The 21,337-nt window shown below is 63.1% G+C and overlaps 1 protein-coding gene across 1 annotated transcript; it reads left to right on the top strand.

The window, feature by feature from the left end:
* Positions 1-8,702: 8,702 nt before the first annotated feature.
* On the top strand, positions 8,703-20,687 carry R3HCC1L (R3H domain and coiled-coil containing 1 like). The gene is made up of 7 exons (XM_068399701.1): positions 8,703-8,728; positions 14,039-15,507; positions 19,197-19,372; positions 19,487-19,557; positions 19,677-19,772; positions 19,954-20,094; positions 20,275-20,687. The coding sequence occupies exons 2-7, from the start codon at positions 14,053-14,055 to the stop codon at positions 20,328-20,330; spliced, it is 1,995 nt and encodes a 664-aa protein (XP_068255802.1). The 5' UTR covers positions 8,703-8,728; positions 14,039-14,052; the 3' UTR covers positions 20,331-20,687.
* Positions 20,688-21,337: the final 650 nt, after the last annotated feature.

Raw genomic sequence — 21,337 nt, 5'->3', positions numbered from 1 at the left:
CAGTGATTATCTCCCACGAAGGTGCTTCCACGTGGCCATCAAGTACCCCTTGATTTCATTTCCAATGATCGACTCCTGCAGGGTGCCTGACTGAGCACTGGACTTGCTGTGCAGCTGCCTGCTGCAGGGTCCTCATGGCCAGTGCGACGGTGTCCGGGCACGGGGAACCTGCTGTGGGGCACTGCCATGGGTCAGGAACCACCCCTGCTCTCTGCATTTACCACAGGGGGGTTGAGATGTTGAGCAAACCTACCGGGTTTGATGGTCACAGGTGTGCAATGCTGTGCTCACGTGTCCTTGTGCACCCCAGAGCTGCGGGTGCGCTCTGCCTGCCAATGGCCCACCCCCAGCGCCTGGCTGCAGCCTTGCACATGCATGTGCGCTCAGGGCGAGCACCCCTCTGCTGAGCCGTTAGCTCATCCCAGATTTAGTAACCACCTGGGTCATTATTAGCACAAACTCTGCAAGCCGGCTCCCAACGCCCTCTGTGCGACCGCCTGGTACAGAACACAATGCCAGCAGGAAGCCAGCTCGAGCATGCTGAGACTGCGAACGGTGCTGGGCACACCGGCTCCCCGGGGCCGCAGACCCAGCATGCCAGCGCACCGGGGCTTGGCCCTGGCCCTGAGCGTGTGCACGCCCACCGGCAGACACAGGCAGGCCTGCGGGCACGCCAGCACACTGCACGCGTGCCCCTGTACACGCGTGTGTGCGCACAGGCATGCAAGCATGACGTGCACAGCTAGACACGCAGCGCGGTGCGCGCACATGCAGCTCCACAGGTGCGCACGCTGTGTCAGCAGGGACGTGCTCACGCCATGACGTGCCGTAGGTACACGCATGCTGCATGCATGTGGGGCACACACGCCGAGAGGGCCACCCTGCAGCCCCCAGCTCACGCTACTGGCACTCAGCAGGGTGGTTTCCCACTTGTGGGGCTGCAAGGTGCTCCCCAATACCCGCCGTCGGAGCCCCTCGGTGCCCTTCCCATGGATGCTGCCACCCTGCTGGGCTGGGTTGTTTCTTTAGGGGACAAGAGCAGCCAGGAGGCACCTTAGGATAGCAACTGCCACGGCTGTTATCCACAGCCCTGCATCTGTCCCTGTGCTCTCTGCCAGCCCAGCCGTCTCCGTCCCACCTCTCTACTGCACCCACATGGGGGCATGGTGAGGCGAGCACCCTGGGGTGGGACACGGGTCTCTGCAAGGATCTGCGGAGGGGAGCGCAGAGCATCAGTGAAACGAGCTGGGATGTATGCGGGGATGTTCACAGGGCAGTGAGGCAGGGCGTGGGTGCCGGGGCGCAGGGAGCCTGGCTGTGCAGCGCATGGGGGGATGCGCAGGGGATGGTGGAGCGGCAGTGGGGACAATGCACAGGAAATTAGAGCGAGGCAGGCAGACACACTGCGGGGGGAAGGGAGCCGCTGCGCTCCACCGAGGGCTGCACACAGGCAGGGAGAGGCTCTTCTGCTGAGCTGGGGACAGCATGAGCACCAGCCACCTCCTTGCCCAGCTAGGGCCCCATTTCCCATCCCAAGGCAGAGGTGTCCCAGCTTTCCCGGCCCTTGTTCCTGGGGTGCTTGCCCCATCCATGCTGACCCAGCCCCCTGGGAGTGGGGACCCCCTTGCAGCCAACAGCCCTGGCACCCTGCGTTCCTGTGCCTGGTGGTTCATCTGCCACCCCAGGATCGCCCTGGGGAGATGGGAGCAGGATGCTGGGGACCGGTCTGCCCCTTGCTGGCATTGCAATGGGCGGAGGGGTGGCACAGGGCTGTTTGCTGACAGTGTCAAGTGCTCCGGCCAGCCAGGGTGAGCCCGTGGGGTGGCAGTGCCAGCTGAGCCCCATGGGCCTTGCAGGGACAGCACTGCTCTGGGAGCTGGGGGACCCTCAGCAGGACAGGAATCTACCCAGGATCAGCTGGATGCATGGAGCACCCAGTCTGTGCCCTCCAGCAAATTCCAGATGGTGCAACACAAACTGGGTGCAGGTGAGCAGAGCAGTGCTGATTCAAGGCACTAATCTCCAAGATTCTTCACCAGGGCTGTCGTTGCTCTTTCTAGAGCATCATGAAGGCCGAGACACCTGCACACAGCCTGGTGGGTGCACAGCACACACACACACTGTCAGCACACTCACATGCACCTACATGCAGATGTGCAACTGTCTGTGTGCAGCCACCCCGTCTGCACACACTCTGAGCACACACGTGGTGTGTGAACGCTCAATGCGCTGCTCAAACGTGCGCACAGCCCATGCACACACACGCCCCTGCACTCACACGTGCGAGCAGTGATGTGCACGCACCCCACTGCGCACGCTGCCCTGCGCACTGCTGCTCACTGCGCCCATCAGCACAGCCGGGGCAGCCGCTGGGCCGGCTGCACCAGCCACCCTTGCTGCTTTTCGACACTAGAAGAGGGCACATGCTGTCACTGCATCACGCTGTGGGATCCCTCAGCTGCTGAGCTGACCCTGGCTCCTGCCTGGCACTGCTTCCCTCTCTGGAGGGGCTGTTCTGGGACCTCCCTGCTCTGAGGGTCTAATTTCCACCCTAAATGTATTCACGGATAATTTATCCCCAGTCATTCCTGTACTAATGTTGTCTTTTAGCTGAAATAGCTCTTCTCCTCCCTGGCGTTTACCCCGCTGATGTATTTATAGTGAGCGCTCCGTTCCCCCACAGCCTGCACTGTGCTGGGCATGAGCCACCATCCTCCCATCACGCGTCTCCCAGGCTCTGCCTCCCCTGGCAGCCCCGTGATGCCTCTGGTCCTCTCCCAGGCTGGCTCCAGCTCAGGCAGGTCCCCCGGGGCCCATGCAGGGATGGCAAGCAAGTCCCCAGCCCTGCCAGAAATGTCTCTCCTGGTTCCTCCTAGGATTGCTCCTCTCCCACAGCTGCACGCCCATCACGCGGTAGCTCTCTGCGATGGAATCCCATGCTCATCTGGCCACTCGCTCTGTCCCTCTCCTCCCTACCGTCCCGTCACTGTCCCACAGACCCCTGCCTGCTCTGGTCCTCCATGCTGGGCCAGCCCGTTGCTCCCTGGTACCTGGACATCTCCCAGCCTGGGGGCCTCTTTGTGCTGGGGCTGGCAGTGACATGGGGACTGCCACCCATCCCAGCGGCTCCCCATGAGATGCTGTCTCCCAGCACCCTTCCCCGCTCCCCTCCTCCTGCCAGCAAGGTCCCTCTTAGGCGCTTGCTGGGCACAGAACCCCTGGCGAGGCGTCATCTTATCACAGAGGCCAGGTCAACCCTGAGGTGTGTTTTATCTTCCAGTCCCCTTCATTGCAGGCTTACTGCACCCTTGGCAGCAGCTGGGTGTGAAGGCTGGGCCCTGGGCACTGCCCAGCCAGCAAGCCCCCAGGGGTGCCCAGCCCCTGCCCTGGGACCCCTGGCCCCACAGCTCTTTCCCACCCCTGCCCCTGGCTCTGCACAGCCTCCCCGGTCCCTGCATGGTCACCAGCCACTCCTGTCACCGTGTGCAGTGTCCCTGGGTCCCCGCTTGGACTCTTCCTGTCGCCGGGACATCATTAGAAATGTTAATTATTAATTATCACTAAAAGCCCTTTTTGCTGCATTGCTGTTCTCTGCCTATCTCTCTGCCCTGTGCTGCCTGTAACCGGATCCTCCAGCGCTCGCCTCCTGCCTCGCAGTCCCCGTCCCTGCTTTCCCTCGCTACCTGCCAGGGCGCAGGGTGGGAGAGTGAAGGCAGACACAGCCCCCCATCCCCCTGCAGGACACGGACCCATGGGACAAGCTGGACTTGTCTCCTGTGGGATCCCAGAGCCGTGGCTGGCATGAAGATGCACCAGTGCCAGCACTCAGCCTGGGGACTGCCCTGCCCCATGCCAGGAGAGGGGACAGGAGGCCATAGGAGGGACCTGACCGGTGCTGTGATGGAGCCAGGGACCATCAGCTCTTCTCTGCCAGGGACGATGGGGTCCCTCGTGAAAGAAGCACTGGGATGGGACTCCCTGGCTGGGGGGTCTCAGCAGGGTGGAGGCAGCGGGCTGTGCTCTAGCCCACGAGGCAGCATCCCTGGCTGGGGAAGAGCAAAGAGGCTGCAGGGAAACCTGAGGTGCTGCTGGCAGCTGGCTGGTGGTGGCAGGACCCATGGGGCCAGTACATCCTCAGGGCAGCCAGAGGAGCCGTGCAGCTGCAGGGAGGCAGAGGAACGCCCGGAATGCCCAGCCTGCCCAGCTCAGCCTCCTCTGCCAGGGCTCCTGAAAGATTTATCAGCTCCAAGTGGATCCTGCTGATGAATCAATTCAAATCACGGTCTATCGAAAGCAGCCGGGTTCCTTCCCGCGGGGCAGCGGCTGTCACCTGACACGACGGCACTGCCACGGCCAGCGCTGGGCAAGACCGGGAGCTGCTTCCAGCCGCAACATCCCCGAGCGCTGGCTGCTGGGCAGAAACCACCTCCTGGCAGCATCTCTGCCTGCCGGAGCCGGCCACAGTGCCCTGGTACCTCCTAAGGACCGCGGCAGGATGGGCCACGATGGAGCGGGCTGCGGCACGGTGCCAACAGGGGCTACCCTGAGTCAGGATAAAACCTGGATCCTACCCAAGGTCTCTTCTGCTTATTCCCCCCATCTCCCGAAGGAGCCAGGCTGCCCAGGTAGCAAGCTTCCCAGCCCCGGGGCTGTCACCGGCCACCCCATGCTGCTGCACGGTCCTGCTGAGAGTGCTGGAAAGTGAGACAAGAGCAGGATGGGGACAAGGGCGATAGCTCAGGGAGCAGTGCTCGGTGCCGGCTCCCGGGGCAGCGCAGGGAGGAGCACCCAGGCCGCTCCTGGGGCGGGATTGATTCCTGCAGCACAAGCGCTGCATCCTGTGCCTATTCTTTGTAGAAGTGCAGGAAAACAGGGAGCAAGAGACCCCGGCTCCCCCCTTCACAGTCGCCCACGCTGCCAGGGGCACGGCCCCATCACCTCCCTGCCCACCAGCCGTCGGCAGCACTGGTGCCCGCCCGCACCGCAGGCTGCCTCCTCGCATCGTACAGCGCTGTCACGAACCGCCGAGTCCCCAGGTGTTTGGTGCAATAATGCAAAGCAGATCTAATCCGCCCCAGCCCTGAGCTCTCCGCAGTCCCTTCCCCGTGGGCTGAGCGTGTCCCCTGGCCAGGTGTGGGGGATAGGTGCAGGGGTGTGTGTGCTCTGGGTGCCCCCAGCATGCTACAGTGAACAGGTGATTCCCTCCTTGCCCCTGCGTGCCTGTTGCAGCTCCCCGGGGATTTTCCTCTGCCAAAAGCACTCTGTAAGCATTTGCTCTGCAGCAATAAATCAGAGGGATGCTCACATGAGCACAGGCCAACGCTGGGCTCCCCGGAACCAGGGCACAGTGAGGTGCCTGAGGAGATGCTCGTCCCCAGAACACGACTCCTTTGTTTCCCAGCGTTTCAGCACGAAGCCTGACGCTCGCAGCTCGCTGGGTCCTGGGTCACGCCGACAGGTCTCTGAGCTCCCTGGGGTGTCTGGCTCCTTGAGAGTGGGAGCAGAGCAAGCTGGGACTTCTCTGCACCCCGAGTGTAGTCCCAGAGGGCTGGCTGGGGGCTGATGTGGCTGCAGCAGCCCCAGTACCCCCAGACGAGGTGGGTCCTTGTCTCCAGACCATGGCTGGCTCTCAGCATTGCTCCTGCTAACAGCCTGGCAGGGAGCTGGGCACAGCCAAAGCCCCTGCCTGCTCTGACACCCTCATGTGTGTGTTGAGCCAGCAAGTTCTCAGCTTCCTGAGAGCCGTGGGAGTCACAGAGGGTGACAGGCTGGGAGGAGGCTCCAGGGCTCAGAGGCAGGGCTGGGAGTGAAAAGGCTGCTCGGGGAGCCAGGGCAGAGCCGAGGTTGCCCTGTGCTGTCTCTCCTTCCCATCCCAAGGGCCAGGGCTCAGCCCAGCAGGATGCTGCGTGAGTGGGAGCTGGACGCACGGCTCGCCTGCGATCAGACCCAGATCGGGGCCGCTGACAGCTTCTTTCTCTCCCGCGCTGCTCCTTTCAGCCTGTGCCTCCCCACGGCCCCGGCTGACGCAGTTGCAGATGAACAGACAAGGAGAGACAGGCAGCACTCCGGCCCGCTCTGCTGTCCCCAGGGAGGCACAGGCACGGCAGCTTTAGATCAAGACTCTTCAGAAGCAATAGCAGCCCCAGCTATCAGCGGAGTGGCCGGCTGGCTCCCAGCACCCGCTCCCGCTGGCTGCGTGACGTGGGCTGTGGGTTTTAGGATGCCGAAGCAGCCAGGACTGGGGTGCTGGGCCCCCTGAGGCTGAGCCATGGGGTTCTGCAGCTCCCACCAGCTGAGCTCCTGGGGCATGGCTGGGCTGGGGGCAGACCTGACAGCGACAGCCAGCTCCCCACCCCAGCACCAGAAGCAGTGGGAGCCAAGTGCCACTCTGTCTTGTGCAGTCAGCCCTTTGGGCATGGGCTCTCCCCGCCTGAGAAGACTCCCAAGACCCCTGAAACCCTCCTAGCTCAGGAGAAGGTGGGCCATGGCCAAGCAAAGCCCTGCAGACCCACTCCGGGGTATCTGGCCTCAGGGGTCAGTGCAAGCATGGTGCCTTTACACCACCCCCTTGGCCTCACCCATCCCCCCTTTCGTGGGGATCATGGGGGTGTCAGTGGTGCAATGGGTCTCTGTCCCTGTGGGTGGCAGTCTGGAGGGGACCACAGTGTCCCTTGTGGGAGGCAGAAGCACAAACACAGCTGAGGGGACCGGGGCGGGGGGGGACGGGGACGGGACATGTGAGGATGTCTCCAGGATGTCTCCAGTGGGGGAAAACAAGGGGGTCGTTCTGCATCCCACACCTTGCAGCGTTCGGACCGCGCTGCTGCTGCCATGGAAACTGCCGGTGTAGCATCATCCTGCCGCACCGGCCAGGGTGACCAGGCCACCGTTGTCCCCAGCCTTCCCTGGGCTCTGTCCACAGGCACCTGGGTTGAAAAGGTGGGAGAGGTTGGGTGCCCCTTGCTAGCCACCATCCCTGGGTCACCTTGGGGCTGTGACAGGATGGGGACACTCCAGGGTGGGACACCCAGGGCGCAGCAGGGACAGAGGGGCTGGGGAAGTGCTGGCGGGGGATGTCTGGTGCCATTCCCAGACAAACCCAGCTCCCACGTGGCCAGGGGCTCCACGTTGCTTGGCCTCCCACAAACATAAATCATTTTCTAATTTATAACATGAATAATTGATTTTGCCTCTGTAGCTGGCGATAAATCTCCTGTGCACACATGCATAAGAAAATAATAATAATGAAAGTGATCAGGATCTGCTGCTATCGACTACTTGCGAGAGGGACCACGGTCCCCTGTGTGCCACGGCGGGCTGGGGCAGGGGCTGCCCCCCAAGGGTGCCAGGCGGCCCTGCCTGGTGTGAGCCTTCCTTGTCCTGCACAGGGGAATGTGGCTGGGGTGGGATGACGCTGCCTATCTGAGGCTGAGCTTCCGTGGCTGTACTGGGACCCACGCTGGGCGGTCAGGAAGGTCCGAGTACTTCAGGGCATCCCAGAACTCAGGCGTCAGCAGTCCCAGCCCCGTAGCTGCACCTGCAGAGGGATAAGATGCTTGGCACAGACCCACGCACCGATGCCCCATGCAATGCCTCAGTGACACCTTGTCAGGGTGGCAGGGAGCTACTGCGGTCCCGGGTCCCTCAGCAGCTGCACAGCCTTTGGGGAGCCGCAGAAGCCTCGCTGGCTGCCGGCTGCCCGGGCACCAGCCTCGCGTCCCACCGCACGCAGGCGATGCGCACGCTATGGGGCATCGCTCCTCCCTCACCCGCACCATGGGGCCGCCTGGGAAGCAGCTGCTTGGGAATTGGGGAGCTTCGGCGCCCTCTCCCCTGCCAGCCCTCACCCTGCCTGGGGGAGAATCCAGCCCTGTACCCCCGGGCGCCCCATCCCTTCCCCTCAGGTGCAGGCCCCGGCTCGGGAGGGCTCTGCAGCACCGGCGCTTCGTTAGAAGCCGGCGGCTGCGCCGGTGCTGGGCTCGCTCCTGCGGCTGCCCACGCTGCCTGCGAGGGCGTGCAAGCACCGGGGCCCCCTTCGTTACCCGCCGGGCGCGGGCAGCCCGCTCCTCGCCAGACCCCGGGGAGGAAGCGGAGCAAACCCGCCCGGCAAAGGCACCGTGTTCCACCTGGGTGCCGAGGCAGCCGGCACGCCGGCCAGCCCGCAGCCCCGCGGTGCGGGTGAGGAGGCGGCCCAGGGGTGCCCGAGTCCCCGGCGATGCCCCCGCTGCCCCCCGGCAGCCCCCCAGCCGGCACCGGCCGCAGCCAGCACCGCTGCTCCCCGCTTAGCGTGTCACATTAAAACGGTGACGGGAAACCCACGGCAGCCTCCCGTGGGGTCACCCGCGGGCGGGAGCGGGGGTCGCTCCCCCTCCGGCAGCCCTGTGTCCGTCACCCCCTCCGCCAAGGAGCACCCTGCCCTCGGCACCCTTCCGCCGGCTGCCGGGTGGCGCGCGGGGGAGGAAGGGCCGCGGTGGCACCGTCGCGGTCCCAGCCCCGGGAACGCGCCGAGGACCAGAGCAGGGTCGGCGGCCCATGCGCCCACGGGGTGCCGGGGGCTGCGGGGCTGCCCCCGCGGCGGGGGGGGAGCTGCGGCCCGGGGTGCGGGGCGGGTGCCGGTGCCGCACTACAGGTCCCGGCGCTCCCCGCGGCGGGGCGGGACGGGGCGGGCCCGGCGCGGCGGAAGCGGCGGCGGCGGCGCGGAGCGGCGGGGGACCCGGCGCGGCCACTGGTAACGGCGGGGCCGCGGCAGGCGGCCCGGCCCGGCCCGGCCCGGCTCGGCACGGCCCGGCACTGCCCGCGGGGCGCTCGGGGAAGGGGCACAGCAGCCCGGGGGGCGCGCCCTGCCCGGTCCGTGGGCTGCACGCCCTGTCCCCTGCCTGGTCCCCGGGCTGCGCACTGTGTCCCCCGCTCTGCTCTCTCCCCCCCCCTGTCCCAGCCCTGACCCCCACCCCGCAGGCCCAGCCCCGACCCCTACCCCTGTCCCAGCCCCGACCCCCACCCCCTGTCCCAGCCCTGTCCCCCACCCCACTGTCCCAGCCCCGACCGCCACCCCGCTGGCACGCAGCCGCTGGAGCACCCGGGTAACGTAGCACATTGCAGACCCCATAACTCTCCCCAACTTATGGAGTCACAGGGCGATGCCAGCTGTGACAGCCCTCGAGGGCGGGGGAGTTATATGGCATCCCCGCGTGCTCGGTGTACCGAGCTCCCATGGCTCGCAAAACACATGCCCGGTGCTCCCAGGCACTGGACGCTGTTTTTCGTGGCTCCCTGCCTGCCCTCGGTGCCCCCTCCATCCTTCATGCTGCCTGCGGGGCTCTGTGTGCTGCCTGCCATGGGGCTGTCGCAGCCCCTGGGGTGGCCCGTGGCACAATGCCAGTGACTGGCTTCTGCCCCCTGTGCGTTTTGGGGTGGTCGTCCCAGCTGCCTGCTTTCTGGTCTGAGCGCACTTGGGGCTCCAGGCCTTGCTTTCCAGGCTGCTGCTGCCCACCGAGTAGCTGCTTTGGGTTATTTTCCCTTCGTTTTCCCAGGCTGGGTCTCATTTTGTTTCCTGCCTACATTTCTCCTTTGAATGATTTCTCTGCTCTGGCTGGTGTTTGCAACACTTCTGTGCTCAGTATCATCTACTAATGTAGTTACAGTTCGCTATTCAAGTGAAAGTTTGGGAGATGGTATAAAACAATACCCTGAAGTTCAGCTAAATTGCGTCTCACCTGCCTTATCCGAAAGCTTTGCACAGCAATTCTTCCGAAATAACCCCAGCCAGGCAAGCCTATGTCCTTCATCTAGGAGCCCATCGCGATGGGTGTGCAGGCTCCTTCCTCTGCTCTTTATGTTCTGCACTAGGGATGGGCACAGGGTTTATCCTGCACCTGGCTCTGGTTTTATTGTCCTTTCTCACACAGAAAATCAGCGCCTCGTTTGCTCTGCCCATCACCAGGGCCCTGGTTTCTTCCCGGCACTGTGTGTGTGTTGGGTTAATCGGTTCGTCTGGGTGCCGGCCATGCCGGCCAGGTGACTGTGTCTGTGGGGAGATGCTGTTTTTTGCTTTCCCTGCAGCTGTTTTTGCGAGGTCTCTGCCTCATTTGCATTTTTCTGGTTAAAAACAGTAATTTTGCCCTTTTGAGTCATCTTTATTTTTGAGCCGTCATTAATTTTCTCTCCCTCCTCATTTATTAATAGACCTTTTCACTTTTGTGCTGATTCTGCCCTGTTATGTTTGTGAAGTCCTTTGTATTCCCCTTACCCTCTGCCTGTTTACTCCTGCTGCTGCTTTGTTGTCCCTTTCCCCCCCTGCAGCTGCGAGGGGACCCTATCGACTTACACATCCCCCTCCTGTCTGAAACGTTCCCCTTCTCTTGTTCCAGGTATCTCCTAAGAGCATCGCAAGTGAAAGGCACGATTGAAATCTCTCTTTTTTCAGCGCCTTTGATGCCTTTGCTGCCTCCTCCTCCCGTAGCCAGCATTTGCTCTGGCTGCTGGACAGCATCTTTCTCCTGGCAGCAGGGGAAAGGGATGTCTTAAAGCCCGCGGGGCTGTGGGCAGGCATCGGGTGGGACGCGGCTCTCCACTCCTTGAAGTGCTTTGCTTTGCCTCATGCCCATGGCTCTGTGTTCTTGCCTTCACTCTGCCTCTCCCTGCCCGGTGTCTGGGTCCTTCCCTGGCCCTGTTGCCTTCTGCATGAGCCAGGCGGGCTGGGCTGGAGCTCTGCTCAGAGCAGGAGAGGCGCAGGGTAGCCAAAACCTCTGACAATCCTTACCCGGGCTGCTGGGCACCGGCGTTGTGCAGTTGGCAAGCACGCCGTGGCACGTGCCTGGCGTGGGATGAGCTCCACCAGCAGCAGGTTCCCCAGTGGGGCTGTTTAGAATCTCCTTGTACCTGCCTTTTTATTAGTCTTGTTATTATATTTTTTTTTCCCCCCTGCTGAAGAGCCCAATCTGCGGCAGGCTGTAAAGAATGACATTGTGGGTGCGCGAGCTGCGTGCCGAGGCTGTGCGTGGTCCCCCAAGGCTCCTGGTCCCCCCAGTGCTGCCGTCCCCGTTCACCATCAAGGCTTTAAGGTTATCTGCTCTATCGACGGGAGTATGGATTGAGTGGAATTAGAAACCTCGAAGGCTAAAAATACAGCTCCCTGCCAGGAAATGCGGCAGCCTGCTGGGAGGGCGCTGGGTGGCACCGAAACTTTTCCGGGAACTGGCACGCTCCGTGTGAGCCCTGCAGCCCCGCATCCGTGCCCGTTCCCAGGCTCCCCCACAGGGCCGTGGCTGGCACCTCTGCCCGCAGCGGGAGAAGGCGACAGGAGCCCTGGCTGTGCCATTGGAGCTGCACTGTAGGTGTCCTCACCCACCAGGCAGGGATGCAGATGATGGAGGAATTTGGTGATGTGCCGAGCAGTGTGAAGTAGGGTCTGCAACGTGGTCAGCCCTGTCTTGCTGTTGTTCGTGGGGTCCTTCCCTGGAGAAGAGGGGGAGAGAAATCTGGGAGAAAACACTGCCCATCTATGCTGCAGATAGAGGAGAAACGCAGGCTGGCACATCGCCCGGGCAGCTGCTCTGAGACCTCACAAACTCATGCCATGAACACAAGCTCCCCATGAGCACAAGGTCCCCATGAACAGCGAGTTCCTGGGGATGGTGCGAGGGGAGCCTGTGCCTGTGAGGAGCTCCGGCCGCCTCCTGGCTGATGCTCCAGCGTCCCCCTGGCCGTGCCAGGCTGTGTTGTGCCGGGCCGGTGGGCATCACGTGCCAGGCAGCTGGGCAGCGCTCCCACTGCCACTTTACCATGGTACTGTGGCGTGCCCAGTCCGGGGCTGCCTTTCTCTGCTTGGTGCTGCAATGCCGAGCTGGCTCCGAGAGCAGGGCAGCACCTGGGGCAGCACAGGCCATTTTGGGGATGCGCTGCTCATCGCCGCCTGGCTTTGTGGGGTGAGCTTGGTCCCGGAGCCTGGAAACAGTGGGGTTGCCCTGCCCAGCGTAGTGTGAATGAGACCCAAAGCCAGGGCCGTTGCTCTGCCTTCGGAGCGTGAAATCAGTTGGTGCCGACGCGTGGCCGTGGCATCGATGAAGTGTGTCATAGGCTGAGGGCAGGAGCTGTGCTGCCCTGTGGGGAAGAAAAAAGTGCTGCAGCGTCTCTGCCAGCCTGGGTCAGCCACCAACTCGCCGTGCTTCTCCCCTGGCTGTGGGAAAGCGGCTCTTCCCCGGCAGCGTGCAGCGGGCAGAGACAGGGCTGTGCGGGAGAGGATGCTCCCAGCACCATCCGTCTGGCTAATGCTGCACCATCTGCTTTGGAGGGTGAGGCAAGGTGAACGGCAAGCTTTCGAGGAGCCCATAAATCCTGCTGCGAAGGCTCTTCTTGGAGGTGACTCGGGATGTGCGTGGAGCAATGCTGCTCCTGGCTGCTCCCCGTGCTGGAGATCCTTGGGAAGCAGAGCCTGGGGGGATCACTGATCCCCCCCAAAGGGTTCGGTGATGTCCCATGGACTGAGACCCTGAGCTTGGCTGGGAAAAGTCCTTTAGCAGCACGCGCTTTGGTGCGGTTGGAAGCTCTGCATGGTTGGAAATGGTGGTGCTGGGGTGGCTTCTGGTGCCCTCTCCCCTCTGGTACCTGGGCTGCCACTTGGTGAGAAAACGTATAACGCCTCGGTGTTGAAAAATGACTAATCCAGACCTTGGAGGGTTTGTAGGATACGTTCCTTTCTCATGGTCGATAAAGGGGATCGTTCTGCCAGCAAAATTAGTGTATCAAAGAGGGGGAAAAAAAATGACAAGAGCTGTGGAGACAGAAAAATGGTTGGGGCAGCCCCGGGACAGTGCTCAGCATCACCGCGGTGCCTGTGCCTCGTGCCGCGGTGATGCTGGGGAACACTGCCCTGCGAGGCTTGCCGGTGGTTTGCAGAGAGCCGTGAGAGACCCATCCATCATGCCGAGGCAGCCGTCCGTCCGTCTGTCCATCAGGAGGAGGGGATGATGCCGTGTGGCACGGGCAGCCCCGGCCGCTTTCCAGCCAGCGGTTGGCCTCCCCTCGCCTTCCCGGCACCGCTGCCGGCTGTCGGCGAGGGACCAGAGGGGAACGTTCGCGCCTTGGCCGGGGACTGCGTGGAGGGGAGGCTAATGTACCGGAGGTGCCTCGGAAATGAGAGCCTTGGATGGGTTCCTGGCCCTATTGATCCGCCGGCAGTTTATGTATCCTGACATTCATAATCTCGGTCGGCGCTGATGGTCCAGATTAATGGGCCCGGGGGCTGTCCATCCGTCACTTCACATTAATTACTGAAGAGGTGTTTTTTCAGTGATTTACCTGACAGCGGCCCGTGATGAATCCCCCTAAACGGAGTGGGCAGTGATTAATCACGGGGCCCTGGCCCGGCCCTGCTCTGCCTTCCCCTCAACCGCAGCACAGCCCCCCACACCATCCGTCTCCATAAACCCTGCCTGATGCATATTTATCGGGGCAGGGGGGCCTGGCAGCTCGCGGCGTGCCTGCTTCTGCCAAAGATGATGAAAAATAAATCTCTGCCGGGCCAGGGCAGCAGGTGAGTGGGGCTGCGGCATGCCAGGGTGGCAGCTGTGGTCCTGCACCGGGCTGTCCCTGGGCTGGGGTTTGGTTTCTGGTGCTCCGCGGCTGCTGTGGCCTTCTCTGAGGTTTTTGATGCGTGAATGGTGCAAGGGCTCTGTGTCCTGCTTCAGCTGTGGCTGCTGGCCCCTGGGGCTGGGGGTCCCAGGCAGCAGCTGCCGGAGCGGGGCAGGCACCTCGGTGATGCTGGCAGGGTTCCCCTGCTTTCCCCAAGCCTGGTACACCCCACCGAAGGCTGTAGGGCTGCAGGGTGCTCTGGGCACCAAACCCCATCTGCAGAGCTGCTACTGTGGGGGCAGTGTTGGGGTTCTACTACCCATCGCTGTGTGCTGGCTGCTGTGGGAGCGAGGGTGGGTGCCTGGCTGGGACCCCGACCCACCGACCCGGGCCGGGGCTGCCCGCCGCATGCCCAGCTGCGGGGCCGCTGGGACGCGGGCAGGGCAGTGACACTGTCTTTCCTTGGCAGGCAGCGGTGGCACCATGCAGCAGGAGGCGGAGGGCAGCCGGCCGCGCCGCAGGAAGCCTGACATGGCCCTCTACGTGCCCAAAGCACGGCGGGAGAGAGAAGCGCAAGCGGCAGGTGACACGCCAGCCAGGCACCGCCGCGAGCCTGAGAACCACCGCCTGGCACAGGATGCTTGCCCGGGCAGCAGCGAGGGGCAGAGGCAAAGCCTTCGTGCCAGGACACAGGCGGGCAGAGCAGCAAGGAGGGAGAGCAAGGTGGATGCCAGCCCAAAGGAGCCGCGGGCAGCCTCTGCCGGGCACTGCCGGAGGCTGGGAGGCATCTGCCCCACCGTGCCAGGGAGCCTGGGGGCATCACCCAGCGTGCAGGAGCCGTGCCTGGGTCCAGCTGTTGCCCAGCCCCGGGATGGGCAGGACAGAGCATCCCATGAGGAAGGACTTGGCAAGCTCAGCCGCGGCCACTGGATGATGAGGACTGAGCCTGACCCTCCATCCCCGCTGAGTGCCCAGCCTGGGGCTGTGGAGGCTACCCCTGAGCCCAGGGGTGACTCCACTAGCCCAAAGTCCCCCGCTAGCCCAATGCCAGCATGTCAGACAGGGCCGAGCGGCATGTTGGAGCATTTGAGGGGCAGCACCCCGGATCCAGCCGAGGACCTCTCCCAAAGCCCAGGAGAGGGTGTCCTGCTGCTGGTGGGGGCGGGCAACCAGGGCAGCGTGCCTGGGCTGGCGTGGGAGGCTGCAGGTCCGAAAGGTCAGGAGGAGGAGAGGGAGTGTGGGAGATCTCTCCTGGCAGGGCAGAGCAAGGGCTGTGCTGCTGGGGTGCCGGAGGAGGAGGAAAGGTGGGGAGGTACAGCTGAGCTCACCAGGGAGAGCGCCTTAGATGCACTCAGAGGAGCCAGCTACGAAGCCGGGTGCTTGGGGGGTGGCACGGGCAATGCACCAGTGCTCCCAGGGGCGAGCACCCCGGGGCAGGGCATGGGCAGCCCGTCCCAGCTCCTGCCTGGCAAGGAGGAGAGCGTTGCCAGTGCCAGGCATCCTGGAGGGGAAGGCATCCCAGTGCCCGCAGTGGAGGGAGCGGGCAGCACCTCTGCCTGCACAGACGGCAGTGCTGGGGCTGAGAGTGGCCGGCTGGGTGCTGGTGAGGAGCTGGCGAGCAGTGCAGGGGAAGGGGCACCCCGGGAGAGCCACGAGCTCCCACCGCCCCTGGAGGTACTGTGCCGTGGCATAGAGGGGCTCTCGCCCGCAGCCTGGGCCGAGGAGCCGGCGGGGGCAGACAAGGACATGGGCTCGCTGCCGCAGCACCGGTGCAGCCACGAGGCTGAGGAGGAAGAGGGAAGTCTCCGCAGTGGCTCCCCAAAAGCAGAGCAGACCAGCGCCGGGACCCCAAGCCAGGCCAGCCCCGGTGCCGAGGAGAGCTGGGACGCGCTGTTCAACGACGACGGGGACTGCCTGGACCCGCGCCTGCTGCAGGAGGTACGTCCCGCGAGCCAGTGCCACGGGGATTTGCAGGGACAGTGGCTACTGCCTGCTGGGACACGGGTCGGCGGGGGTCGGCTGTCCCCGTGTGCTCCGAAGTGGGTGCGTGGGGGGAGCGGGCTGCACCCAGGGCACACGGCCAGCCTGGCTGTGCTGCCGGCTGTCACCGCCAGCCGTCCGCGAGGGCACGAGCTGCCCGTGGTGCCAAAACACCTGGGACCTCCACCTTCCCCCACCCAGCTGGTTCCCATCCCATCCCACGGTGCTGGTGAAGGCTGGGGGAGATCTCCCCTCTGTAGTACATAAAGCGCACCTGGTAAAACCTGCTCGAGCACCATAAACTGCAACTGCACCCTCATGAAAGTGGGGCTGGTGATAAAGAAATGGGCTGAGACGTATGGGCTCCCGTTGAAATAGCAACGGGATGTTTCCTTGAAACTACGGCTTCTTAATCAGCTGTGGCTCATTACCATCCCCTCCTGCACGCGTGTGGTTGAATTTACTACAATTAGCTGCTTAGCACTGGGACCCACGCCGTTTTCCTGCCATTCACGAGGAAAACTCGGCTTCTGCAGTGAGGCTGGATATCCCTTATTGCATTTTAAATTAGTAGCGTCAAACCAGTAATTTTCCGAATGGCATTAATGTGCCCAAAGTAACAAACAGCGCTAATATTGTTACAGCCAGCGTCTGTCCACCCTGGGCTGGAAGAAGGTTGTGAAGTGGCGGGTGGTGCCTGATAACAGCTTCTGTGAAGGGATGAGATTAACTTGAGAGCATCCTTACCGAGGGGCACTGGTACCCACCTCGTCTGCGGGGCCGTGCTTGGGCTGGTGTGCCCTCACCAAGCCTGGCATGGGGCTGGGGCAGGGTGGGGGGCACACAGGTCTCGCCTCCGGAGCCGCTTGGTGTTGGGTACCCCCATCCCTGCCTGGCTGTGCTCCCCACAGCTGCAGTCCCCCACCCTCCAACCGGGAGGTTGCAGTGAGCGCCGGTGTGAGGGGGACGGTGCTGCTGCTCCGATGGCAGCTGGCACGCGTGGTGATAGCACTGGCTTTCCGTGGGCTGGCACGGGGGGCACGGCTTCATCCTCGGGCACAGCAGAGCAGCTGCCTGGCCCCGCTGGGGAGGCAGGTCGGGGAGAGCCCCTGTTACGGTGCAGCCGTAGGATGCTGTGGGCAAGGCTGTGCCATGCAGCACCAGTGCTGACTGTGAACAGCTGTGGAGCATCCGCGTTAGCTGCCCCGTACACAACCTCTGAGCAAAGTTTGAGCTTTCCAGGGAGCTTCCCAAAGTGGGTGAATAAGAATCTGAATAAGGGATTTATCAGTTAAAAGTTGCCGTCTTCACCCCCCCGCAGATTGCCGTGCCAAGCCTGGTGCTTCCCGGGCCCTCCGAGCTCTCGGCAGGCAGACACGGCTGCTTGGGAAGGGCGCAGGCTCTTGGGGAGGTGGAGCTGTTGTTAATTAACAAAAAGGACAAGAAAATTAGTAGTGTTCTTCCTTGTAACTAAATCCTTATGCACTGCGGATAGCCGGCAGAGAGCAAGATTTACGACGTTCTGTGAGGAGGAGAGATTTCTGATAGCGGACGGCTCTTTAATCTAGCAGGGAAAAACACCATAGCGAGATCCATGGGCTGGGAGCTGAAACCAGACAAATTCAGAGTAGAAATCAGTTTGAACGCAGAGGGTAATTAAGCACTGCGACCATTTCCTTGCAGGCTCGGTGGACTCCCCATCAGCCGCACGGCGGGGCGGGCGCCGTGGTGCGTGCGTGCCGGTGCGTGCCGGTGCTCTGGAAGTGTGCTCTGGGCAAGCGAGTGGGAGCATAAGCGAGCGGCCATGGACCCCTCTAACGTGCTCTGTCGAGGGTGCATCTTTAGAGACCAGCGAGGTGTGATGGACAGGCTTCATTTCCCACAACCTCCTGTCTCTGCTGTCCGTCTGTCCATCCATCACCGGACCCTTCCCAGCACTGGGTGCCTGCCAGGGCTGGTGTCCATACCCTGTCTCCCGCTCCCTGCACCACCCCATGGCTGGTGGGCTGCGGGCACCCTGCGTGCCCGGGCTGGCAGTGCGGGGGGACCTGTTGAGCCATGCCTGCTGGGTGGCTGAGCCCGGCTGCCAGATGACTGCCGTCCTTGCTGCCCCGCCACACTCGGTGATTTGTGAAGGTCAAGGACCGCTCCGGCACTCGGCGCTCCTGCTCTCTAATCATCTTCTCGGTGCCTGGCACTACCTGAGTGCTCTGCTCCCTCAAGCGATGCTGCAGGGCTTATCCTGCCTGGGGACGGCTCCATCGCGTGCCCCGAGCGGGCAGGGGGTGCTGGATGAGTGTGCAGCCCCACACGGGGTGTGCTCGGTTAATGGGTGACGGTGGCAGGGCAGGCGGCTCTGCCGGCAGTGCTAGCCTGTCCCATGAGCTCCATAACTCAGCTCTCCCCTCCGCTGGCATCCAGCCGCCCTGGCAGCACCCCCTCACCTGCCGTGAATCCATCTTCCCCATAAAATTGTCGGAATGAGCACTTTTTATTGACTGAGCTGGCTGGGATTTATGGACTCTAACCTTCCAGCCGTGGTGTGCTCTGCTATGATCGCTTGGGGGATCGGGCTGGGAACCCGGCTGAGTTATGTACCCGCTCCCCAGCACTGTGCCAGCCCCATGCTCCGTGGGGAATGTGGGAGCTGCTACCGGCTTCAGGCTGTGCCTGACCGGAGCATGGCTGTGAATCCCTTCAGCTGCCAGCATGGAGCGGTTTGGAAAGCAGAGTGCAGCCAGTGGTGCCCACTGGCACCAAGGCTGCGGGGCGGAGGGGAGCAGGGGGTGGCTGTGCCCCCCGTGTCGTGGCAGTGGGTGACTGCTGCCCGTGTTTTAAAATGAAGGTTGAAAAATGGGAGAGGTAGAAAAGCACTACAGCTGTCATCTTGTAGGGCTGGAGAAAGTGTCCCTCTGTGAGATACTAAACGTGTACAAACCGTTTAGCTTATCAAGAAGAAGATTGAGAAGGGACTTGATTAGCGTGAGTAAGAGCCGTCATGGGGAGGGTACTGGGGACCGAGGGCTCTTTAATCCAACGGAGAGGCAGAACAAGAACTGCCGTCTGGAAAGCGAAGCCAGACAAATTCAAATGAGAAATAAGACATAAATTTTTAGCCGCACAGGTGATTAACCACCAGAACTTGCTCCTCAGGGGAGCGCTGGCTTTTCCGTCTCAGCGTCTGAGGCGCCGACGGGCTGCCCTGGTGTGTGTGCTGCAGCTGGGGCGGGCCGAGCCCGGTGCTCCTGTGCGGCGAGCAGACATCAGTCTTTCCTCCTGGCCTTGCTGTCCTGCTCCTTGTTGTTCCCCCAATGTATTTTGGGGCAACAGGTCACTGTGGAAGGAGGGGTGTGCTTGGGGGTGCACACGCTGTCTCACCGGCGCCATTCCCACCGTGTCCCTGGCGGGACCACAGAGCGCGACAAGTGAAGGGATGCTGGTAATGGGAAAAGCAAGTGCATGGCGTGGCGTGAGCGCCCTGGTCGATAACTCCTAATATCTCAGCGCCATGAATCCATCTGCAGTGCTGGGGCGGGCAGCGGGGGCCGGACCGCTTCCCAGGGAGCGCTTGCCGTGGATCGGGAGCTGGCGTGGGGCGGGCGGGCGGGCGTGGATTGCTCAGTGCTGAGCCTCTCCCATCCCTGCAGCTCTCAGGGGGTGAGAAGCACCGGGAGAGCCGGCAGTCACCCCGCTTCGACTACTATGGGGCCGAGCCCGCCGCACCGGACCTCAGCGATGCCGAGCTGCCCCACGTCATCGAGATCTACGATTTCCCCTCGGATTTCCGCACCGAGGACCTGCTGCGTGTCTTCTGCAGCTATCAGTGAGTCTGCCGGCAATGCCCCGTCCCCGGTGCTGGAGTCCCCTGCCTGAGCTCTGCTCCGGACCCCTGCCCACCCAGTGCTGATGCCTCGCTGAGCTTCCCTTTCTCCGGCAGGAAAAAAGGCTTTGATATTAAATGGGTGGATGATACGCACGCCCTGGGCATCTTCTCCAGCCCCATAACAGGTACTGCTCCCAGTTTGGCTGGGGATGGGGCAGACGGGAGGCATCCCTGCCTCTCCCATGGCTGGATCCTGGGCATGGGGCTGTCCACGTGCGCAGACACCACTGCTCTCTCCCCGCAGCACGCGATGCCCTCAGCACCAAGCACCTGATGGTGAAGACTCGCCCGCTCTCCCAGGGCTCCCGCGCCTCTAAAGCCAAAGCCAGGGCATACGCTGGTGAGTGATGCTGCCCTGTGCCAGCTTGTGCCATGGTGCTTGTGCTGCAGCATCTTCATCCCAGTTATTGGGGAAGGACAGGGCAACCGACACGGCAACGTTTAAGCGCTGCAGAGCTGTGCCGGCTGCCCTGTCCCTCCCAGGATGCCTGTACTGATGTCCCCCATCTCTGCTCACCCAGACTACCTGCAGCCAGCCAAGGAGCGCCCCGAAACATCAGCTGCCCTGGCCAGGCGGCTAGTGATCGGCGCCCTGGGGGTACGCAGCAACCAGACGCCAGCCCAGCGAGATGCCGAGCGGAGGAAGCTGCAAGAAGCCCGGGGTGAGATTTGGGTGCCTGAGAGGGCTGTGGTGTGGAGGGACCCTCCCCATGGATGTACCTTCTCACAGGATGCTGGGTGGGAGGCAGCTGTGCCAGGATGGGCTCTGGCCACCTTTGCAGGGAAGTGGGTGCCTGTGGGGTGATGGGGACGTGGGGTTGACCCTTCTCTTGCCTCTGCAGAGAGGAAGCGCCTGGAGAACAAGCAGCGGGAGGATGCCTGGGAGGGCCGGGAGTGAGTCGGGAGGTTGCACCTTACCCCTGCTGGGAACCCCCCTGGGGTGCCCGGGCCCTTCTCTGCGGGCAGGCAGGGCACCCTGCATCTCAGAGCGGGGACGGATCCTGCACCGCATCCCAAAGCACTGGGCTGCTCCACCGAAGGGGCTGAGCAGGGTGTGTGCAGGCCAGTTGGTGCTGTGCAGATGCTGTCGCTGCCAGGCAATGCTGCCCAGGGAGCCCCTGCACTGCCTGCTGCAGCGGGAGCAGCCGGTGGGGCAAGGGGAGCTCATCAGCGAGCACGTGGGGCCGTGTGGGGCAGCCCTGGCCACCTGGCAGGGCCTTGCGAGTGAGAGTTTCTGTCCTTTATTTTGCTAATAAATACCGTTTATTTTATTTGTCTGTCTGGGCTGTGGCACTCCGTGCCCCTGCATACCAGGGGAGGGTGTGTGTGCTGGGGGCTGCCGCGCATGGTCCCCGCTGCCGTGGGGATGTCCACCCCTCCCAGCTGGTGCGTGTCCCCGATGGGTGGGTGGGGGGCGCGGGCAGGAATGTGCTGGCAGGGACCCTGTTTACTTTCACAGAGCAGCTGTGGCCCCGAACAGTGGGACCCTTGTCGGTGCACGGGCAGGGCTGCCTTCCCGGCCCTGCGCCGGGCTGTGATGTGGCTGTGCTGCCCCCCCCGGGGGCTGGGGGCTTCCTGCCCTGCCCGGGGGCGTGGGCGGGCAGCTGGGACTTGCCTTTGGCTCCTCTGCTTTCGCAGCACCCGAAAAACAGCCCTGTGTGCCCCAGCACTCCCACCCTGTAGCCCCCCAAACTCTCAGGGCCATGGTTTGTGGGGCTCCAGTGCCCTTCGCAGCAGGTGGGGACGGGGATGGTGCTTTTCTGCCACCACTGCCAGTGGTTTGTGTGTTTTCAGTGGTGGCTGCCTCACCCCAGCCCGTGCTGAAGGGCTGCTGTGGCTGCCCCATGTCCCCTGGCTGTCCCCCAGCTCGGCGGTGGCAGAGCCGGTCACAACCCTGCAGCGGTG

Source organism: Nyctibius grandis, chromosome 4 (assembly GCF_013368605.1).
Source record: "Nyctibius grandis isolate bNycGra1 chromosome 4, bNycGra1.pri, whole genome shotgun sequence".
NCBI lineage: Eukaryota > Metazoa > Chordata > Aves > Nyctibiiformes > Nyctibiidae > Nyctibius > Nyctibius grandis.
This window is presented reverse-complemented; position numbering and strand designations above follow the sequence as displayed.

Bases quoted from the DNA above. Each gene is read 5' to 3' on its own strand.
- R3HCC1L (XM_068399701.1), top strand. From the start codon at position 14,053: ATGCAGCAGGAGGCGGAGGGCAGCCGGCCGCGCCGCAGGAAGCCTGAC. The intron at 15,508-19,196 runs GTACGTCCCGCG...CCATCCCTGCAG, and splicing joins ACCCGCGCCTGCTGCAGGAG to CTCTCAGGGGGTGAGAAGCA. The intron at 19,558-19,676 runs GTACTGCTCCCA...CTCTCCCCGCAG, and splicing joins CTTCTCCAGCCCCATAACAG to CACGCGATGCCCTCAGCACC.